Source organism: Chiloscyllium plagiosum, chromosome 16 (assembly GCF_004010195.1).
Source record: "Chiloscyllium plagiosum isolate BGI_BamShark_2017 chromosome 16, ASM401019v2, whole genome shotgun sequence".
Classification (NCBI taxonomy): Eukaryota; Metazoa; Chordata; class Chondrichthyes; order Orectolobiformes; family Hemiscylliidae; genus Chiloscyllium; species Chiloscyllium plagiosum.
This window is the reverse complement of record NC_057725.1, coordinates 13,599,701-13,607,830: the sequence shown is the minus strand read 5'-3', so window position 1 is coordinate 13,607,830 and position 8,130 is coordinate 13,599,701. Positions and strand designations below refer to the sequence as shown.

The 8,130-nt window shown below is 41.1% G+C and overlaps 1 protein-coding gene across 5 annotated transcripts in view; it reads left to right on the top strand.

Moving 5' to 3' along the window:
- Positions 1 to 8,130, top strand: part of lrp4 (low density lipoprotein receptor-related protein 4) — a 399,766-nt gene that overhangs the window by 352,931 nt on the left and 38,705 nt on the right. For 4 of the 5 annotated variants that reach the window (XM_043705467.1, XM_043705466.1, XM_043705465.1 and 1 more), the window contains exons 31-34: positions 472 to 580; positions 3,228 to 3,372; positions 4,492 to 4,605; positions 7,642 to 7,771. In XM_043705467.1, coding sequence (XP_043561402.1) covers positions 472 to 580; positions 3,228 to 3,372; positions 4,492 to 4,605; positions 7,642 to 7,771 — 498 coding nt within the window. The remainder of the gene's footprint in view (positions 1 to 471; positions 581 to 3,227; positions 3,373 to 4,491; positions 4,606 to 7,641; positions 7,772 to 8,130) is intronic. The other variant, XM_043705468.1, reaches the window with a different exon arrangement.

Genomic DNA, 8,130 nt, shown 5'->3' with positions numbered 1-8,130 from the left:
TATCTTAGCCTGCTTGGCACACCCTCCTCATTCCTGAAGAAGGGCTCATGCCCGAAATGTCGACTCTCCTGCTCTTTGGATGCTGCCTGACCTGCTGCGCTTTTCCAGCAACATATTTTCAGCTTTCTTACTGATGCCAAGTTCACGATAATGAACAGTCCTCTCTTTCTGCTCTATCCTTGCTCTCCACTCCCTCATCTCTCTCTTTGTACGCTCCTCTCCTCCCACTCTCTGCATGTACTTTCCTGATTGCTCCCTCCTCTCCCGCATCTCCACTCCATTGTCTCCACTGTTTTGTCTCTGTGCTGTCACCTCTTGTGTCAGCACACTCCTCGCTGATGTGCTGTTACCTCTCTTTCTCTCTCCTCTTCACCATCTTTCTTCTCTCCCTCTCTGATGTCAGACATAAGTATATGCACAATTAAGCAATCTGAATGATTAATTATTATGAAACCAAATCTTTCCTGACAGGATTTACTGGGTGGATGCTCACTTAGATCGAATAGAGAGTTGTGATTTGAATGGAAAGCTGCGCCAAGTTCTGGTTGGTCAAGTTATACATCCTTTTGCCCTAACTCAGGTAAGGAATGCCCTATTAGCAATTACAGAGGAACCTTGATTAGCCATGGAACATGGGCAGGGAGTGTTTCATTCGGTTAATCAAATGCTGGATAACGTAGTTTAGCCAAGTATCGGACCTTGCGATCTTGCCAGATAATCTGATATTCGGATAACCGAATGCTGGATAATCTCTGTATTTAAGATATGTACAAGATTCAAGACAAGGTCAAAAGTGTAGGAAATGCAAACACATAATGAGTAGGAATTTATAGTAATATGAAGGAGAACTGGAAGGATGGGGACTGGATTTAATTCTTCTATATCAGTGTTGTTTTGTGGGGGAGGGGAGTGTCATTCACTCCATGCCCTTATCACAATGATATGGGGCCAGGGAGGCCTGCGCCAATTGAAGCTCATACCAGAGCCGCAGTCGGGCACATTTTCAACAAATTAAGAGAGTGCAGATAAGGATTGGGACAGCACGGTGGCTCAGTGGTTAGCACTGCTGCCTCACAGCACAAGGACCTGGGTTTGATTCCAGTCTTGGGTGTCTGTGCAAACAATGCACAGACATTCTCCCAGTGTCAGCATGGGTTTCCTCCAGGTGCTCCAGTTTCCTTCCACAGTCCAAAGATGTGTAAGTTAGATGGATTGGCCATGCTAATGTGCCCTGTCTAGGTGGATTAACCATGAGACATACAGGGGTTGGTCCAGGTGGAATGCTGTTTAAAGGGCCAATGTGGACTTGATGGGCTGAATGGCCTGCTTCCACACTGTCGGAATTCAGTGATTCTAATTAAATATGTGAGGACATTTGGGGAGAGTGTCTGAACTCAACCAAGACAATATAGATGCCTGCAATTTACATCAAGATACATGTGTAGTCTAACCCTTTACTGGTGATATCAGACAAAGTGAAATATTGAACCATTGACTTGGACTGTTACATACTGATGATATTTATAGTTTTGAGCTCATTGATCTCATTGTTATTAGCTTGTTGACCTTTCTGGAAGTGGTTGGCACTTACTGTCATTATTGTAGGCGTCTTAGGCACACATGATTATTGTTGAATGAATATGAAACGTGGATTTTTCCTATGAAGTTCTATGTCTCCTCCTGGGCCACAGCGCTGACTTGGTCCTTGTAGGCATGCACATTTCAATCCCTCCTGGTTAGTCCAAGTAAATCGTGTGGGAGGAGAATTTCCAAGAGGATCCCCTGATCTCCCAGGATCCTTCAGTGGAAGTCCAGTTGAAAAATGGTCGTAATGTCTCATGAGATTCCATTACCTTTGGAAGACAACCAAGAAAACCCATAAAATTCCTGTGACATTTTCTAAGTTAAGAAAATATTTTTCTTCTTTGTAATACATGCTTTCAGAAGAAGTATGTCATAATTTTAGCTGTGTTTATTTGAACAGATTTTACCAGAGATTACTGTTCTATCTCTGGAGCAAACTAAAATAGAATACGTGAACCTTTTCTCACCACAGAGTGGGCTCTGTAACTTTATGGTGACTTTAAATGTAACATTGTCATCCTGTGGAGAAACTGAGAATAGCTAATTACAGCAATTCTTACGCGGTGAATTAAAGTTTCAAATTTTAGGTATAACACTTGCTCCTGATGTCACCTAGATTCCAAAATCAGAGGCCAGTTGGTCTAACATTTGTCATCTTTGGGAAAATGCTATTAAAGGGTATTTAGAAAATCATAATTCACTCCAACTCGTTTGCACCAAATATTCCAATCTGATCTAGTCCCATTTGCCAGCATTTAGTGCATTTCCCTTTAAACCGTTCCCATTCATAAACCCATCCAGATGCCTTTTGAATGTTGTAATTGTACCTACCTCCGCTACTTCCTCTGGTAACTTGTTCCATACACGCACCATCCTCTGTGTGAAAAAGTTACTCCTCAGGTCCCTTTTAAGTCTATCCCCTCTCTTAAACCTATGCCCTCTAGTTTTGGACTTGCCCACCGTATGAAAAAGATCCTGACTATTCACCTTATCTATACCCCTCATGACTTTTTAAACTGCTGTAAGGTCACCCCTCATCCTCTGAAGCTCTATGGAAAAAAAGCTCAGACTATTCAGACTCTCCCGATAGCTCAAACCCTGCAACCCTGGAAATATCCTTGTAAATCTTTTCTGCACCCTCTCAAGTTTTACAACATCCTTGTGGTAGAAAGCGACCAGAATTATATATAGTACTCTTTTCTTTGACGCCTGTTTCCATGCTGAGTGATGATATGACTCTATAATCAGACAGAGTTAACTTGGTTTTGTGAAAGGAAATTATGTTTGACAGGTTTAGAGTTCATTGAGGATATAACAAGCAGGGTGGATAAAGGAAAACTAGTAGATGTGGTGTATTTGGATTTCCAAAAGGCCTTCAGTTAAGAGTGCATGGGGTATCAGTTGTACATGTGCAACAGCAGAAATGAGGCAGGTCTGTCGAAGCAGATCTCCAGACATGAATGATGCTCAATAACTTAACTGGCTTCATATTTACCGATGTTTGTAAGGAGTTTTTTTTTTGCCAGATAGGATGCATTTCCCAATATAAATGTAAATTGTATTTAAAATAAAAACATTTGGACAACTTTAAATTACATGCATGGCTGTATGTAAAATCTAAAATAATTGTTTTCACAAATTAGCACGATCGCTGGATTTACTGGACAGACTGGCAAACCAAATCAGTCCAGCGTGTGGACAAATATACAGGTCGGAACAAGGAAACCATCCTCGCTAATGTGGAGGGACTGATGGACATCATCGTGGTCTCCCCACAAAGACAAACAGGTATAGAAAGTGAAGGTTTGGACTGAAAATGATTTGGGTACTAATTGTTTTTGAACCAGGCCACTTAGTGAGCGTCTAGGACCTGAGGGAACAGAGCTCACAACTATGCGATAATCAAGATTGAAGGCCTGGGACACTAACCTTGATTACTCAGACTGAAGGAGTGGGAAATTAACAGCAAAAAGAAACAGCAGGAAGTGCTGATCAGAGTAACTAAATTCCAAGAAAGAATTTGGTACAGGAAATGAAATATAAGGAAGGGAAGAAAGTCTGGACAACAAGACAGAAGGAAACGCTCAGGAAAAACTTTCAACGTTTAGCTATTTTTAAAAAAAAACCTTTGGTAGCATTTAATATCTGAATAACACGATTAGTTATTTTACAGCACCGGAATGTTGATTAGCAATAATTAATTACTGATTATTACTTATAATTTTTTTAAAGAAGGGGCCAGTTAGATAAAAGATGTTGAAGACCTGAATTACAATGGTGGATTTAGTCCATATCCACCATTCCAATACAGGAACTTCACATTAGTCAGTACTTGGCAATGTTGAGCCAGTGAGCAGGATTACATATTCACAAAGCTAATGGTAGAGCAAAAGAATTTGGCCAGCAGCGTTTGGAGGTATCCATTTTAACTATGCATCTGCCCCCTTCTGATATTAGTGTACCTTTTGGACTATTGATAATATTGAGCATCATAGCCTTATTGATTTTGGCTGCAATTTAGGCCCCACACTTGTAACTGTGACAGGTTTGACTTGATCAGATTTCTGATCTAAAGCTAGATATATAATAGATGTCATGTTAATGGCTGCTGTCATTCTTTTGCTTTTAGGTATGAAACCATTGATTTAATGTGCATTGTAAAACATCAGTACATTCCAAAGATGATCACTTAAGCATGATTTCCATCAAATTCATCATTGCTTCTCCCTCCCCACCTGAACTCCAAGTGTAAAAACCATACACTATAACAGCCAAAACCGGATCATTCATTTCCATTAGTTCTCTAGATAGTGGTGCATCTCCCCTTTACACCCCCTAGTGGATGCTGCGGGAAGGGCATGACTGTTAGAAGTGAATCTCAACTTTAAATGATTGAATTTGTTTTAGGTACCAACTCATGTGGTGTGAATAATGGAGGATGCACACATCTTTGCTTTGCCAGGGCAACAGACTTTGTGTGTGACTGTCCTGATGAGCCAGATGGACGACTGTGCTCTGTGGGTAGGTAACAATCTTTAAAGTCATAAGCTGCGATTGTAGCTTTCAGATCATTGTGGCTTGCTTGTGTTTTCCAATTCTCATGGCTTAAAGATAGTAAACATAGTCTTAATCACACATTTAAGAAGCAGATCAACCATGGAGCTTTTCAGAAACAAATAATGTGCAACTTAAGATTTTATTTTGTATATTTAAGGGAGTGAATTTGAAATAGGTATTTAAATTGTGTGCCAATTCAGAAGGACTCTTATTTGAAAATGTCACCATGTTACGGGTATAACAATTCCAATTTTTCCCCATCATGTGTAGATTTTTTTTTTATTCATGTCCTACACCAAGGAGAAGGTCTTGTGTTGCAGTTGGCAGTGCCCACTCTGAGCTAAAAGCTCCAGTTTTCTGTCCTGTTCCTGAACCTGATGGCCACACAAGGTGTGTTCATTACTGATGTAGCCTGTCATCTTTTATTCGGCGCACAGGCCTCAGAGATCTGCGTGTAGCACTTTGGCTTCCAAAAGCAGGAGTCAGTGTGACAGCACTGCAGTCGACATCTGCGGAACCTCAGAACGGCTAACGTTTGAGCCACTGCCATCGCTACCCAGAGCTCCAAGCTACAAGATGCGTGGAGAAGTGATTGTTGCCATAGCAACTTGTAGTGCCCAAGTGAGCTATAGCACCAACAACACCTCGCATCGCAAAATGGTCTATGGTCAAAAAGAACTAACTCCTGCCTACACATTACTCTGGCTTTCTTTGTCAGCACTTGTAAGGAGCTAAATGGAATTGTGAAAATACTTGCCCTTGTAGTTTCATATTTATGTGTTGTCCAGAGTGTGTTGCCCAGAGACATGGTCTCTCTTGATTATCTGGTGGTCACTTTGGACTAAGTATTTATTTCCTTTCTCTTTCCTGATGATCTAAAAACCATGCATCCATATTCCTAGAACCGCAGAAAGTTGGAGTTTTCCCATTGGAGATGGCAAGCAGACATCCTGAATAATTCTCATGCTGAATAATTCTACCAGTGTCCTGGCAAGCAGGACTTTAATCTGGGAGGGAGGGAAGGCCCTGATGTGGAGATGGATAGATGCTGAAGGAGCCAGGTTAGAAGACCTGCCCCCATTCCCAGAAATACCACCCCAATTCCTCCAAATAAGGTTACACTTGTAGATCAAAATGAAGGCCCTTTGACCTTTCACACCTTCTCTTCATCCCCCTCTATCCTGTTCACTCCCCACTTACCCTTTCCATCTCATTCCACCACTCCTTTCCCTTGTGTCTTTGCTTCCTACAAGCTCAGGCAAGGCTTGTACGTTTCTTTTAAATATTGTTTATTAACAACAGATACTTAATGATAAGGCAGTAGTGCTCTTTGCTATGAGCTGCACTAATTCCAGCCTTCTAGCATCGTCTCTAATACACGACTAGTGAGATCATACTTAGATCGCAGCCTGCCTCAGGGAATCATCTACATGTTCATTAAATAATATCTTTACATTGCTATGCCTTCAAAGTCTACTTTATGAACAGAACTATCAAGCTTTGTAGTATCACTATGGAAGTCATTGAAAATTCAGAAATCTTTCAAATAGATTCTAAAAACCAATTCGAAAGTTTGTAAATCTCTAAAAGCCGTCAAACTGCCATTTTCGATGTTGGTTAAATAAACAAATATTGCAGTTTGAGCCCGTGAGTACTTGGATGACGAGCCAAGCCATTGAACTGACATTTCCCTGAGTAAACGGACTGAATTGCAGAGTCTGATGTATTTTGAAGATCGCCAAAGCTGACATATTGAATTTTCAAACAGCAAGGCAGGTTTGTCTGGCCTTTATGTAATGAACAAAAGCTCTTGCATCTCTCAAATCTTTTACAGAGCCAAACAGATAGCTGAGCCAATCTACAAAGAATATCATAGGACGTGTTTAAACAATTAGCTATACATCTCCAACTGAATTAAACTATAATACAGAATCCCACTTTTCTTTTTGAGTGGAAGATCAGATTTAATACTTCCAAATGACTTCTTTTTTCTGTGCTGTTCTTTTACATGACAGAACCTGGCAACTACTTTATTTAATCATCAATACATTGTATTGTCCAATCATAGCACTACTGTCACCAGTTACTTCAGTAAACACCCGTACAACTCCAGTTCCAGTGTTTCATGATGAACTGTAAAAGAGGCAACCCCATTTTTAAATAAAAAGAGAAATTGCTGAAAAACGCAGCAAGTTCATTTTTATTTGTCTTTTGTACTCTTCATACCTTCAATCCTTTGTTCAAGCCTCCACTCTGCAGGTGTGATTTATGCAAATTCCAAAAATTCTAAAATTTCCACTTCCAGAAGGCGCAGGCAACTTCCAACCCCCGGCCGCCCGCCCGCCGCTATGCACCGGTTAAAGTGACCTCTGCTTTCCTGTGTCAGAAGGTTTTCTTAAATCAGGACTCCATTTGGTCCTAGTTCAGGACCTGCAAACTCATGATCATGGTTTCCATTAGTTTTTACATTTTTTTTTCCAATGGAAATTTCCTTTAAGCCCTGCCTCTTTTCCAAATTTCCAAACTCAGTATTGTGCCTGCTTCTGACAGCTGACCTGTTGTATTGAAGGACAGTGCTGGATACAGTAGCCAATCTCTCTGTTTATCCCGTGTGGAATCACAAGGACACCGCAACAGCCTGTTGTCTTTCAGGCCTTGCCATTCATAGTCCAATACCATTCACCTGTTTATTCCCTGTGTCCTCAAGATTCTCCATTGTCCTATTCTTTAGACAAATTGTAGAGTCTATGTGTGCAGGAAGGGGGTGTATCTTTCTCTCTCGCACATGTGCGCACAGTTACACAAAAATTCATCTTCACCTTCTGGAAAGAATCTCTTTATTTGGCACCAACTTAAGATAGACTGGTTCAGATTTGGAGCTACTCATGTGAAATGAAAGATACTGAGCATTATTTATAAACCGAATGGATGCTCCTGTGGGTGAAAGTAGTGTTATGCTATTTAAATTTTAGCATGTTCAATAAACATAATTCTTCGCAGTTCCTGGATATGTGCCTCCGTTTCCAGAAACCACCCGTTCCAGTGAGAAAGCCGATGCTGGAGATTCCCGCAGAAACTTTGACTTTTTCCCTGCAAAACCAACAGATCCTGTTGAGAACACAAGTGAGAAGTAAGTGTGTAGATTGTAGCCTTCGATATGTAACACCTTCAGCTTGATACAGGGAGCTTTTGATGTGGTTCTGTTCGCCGAGCTGGGAATTTGAGTTGCAGATGTTTTGTCCCCTGTCATCCTCAGCGTTTGGGAGCCTCCTGTTAAGCGCTTCTGTGATGTTTCCTCTGGCATTAATAGTGATTTGTACCTGCCGCTTCCGGTTGTCAGTTCCAGCTGTCCGCTGCAGTGGTCGGTATATTGGGTCCAGGTCGATGTGCTTATTGATTGAATCTGTGGATGAGTACCATGCCACTAGGAATTCCCTGGCTGTTCTCTGTTTGGCTTGTCCTATAATAGCAGTGTTGTCCCAGTCGAAC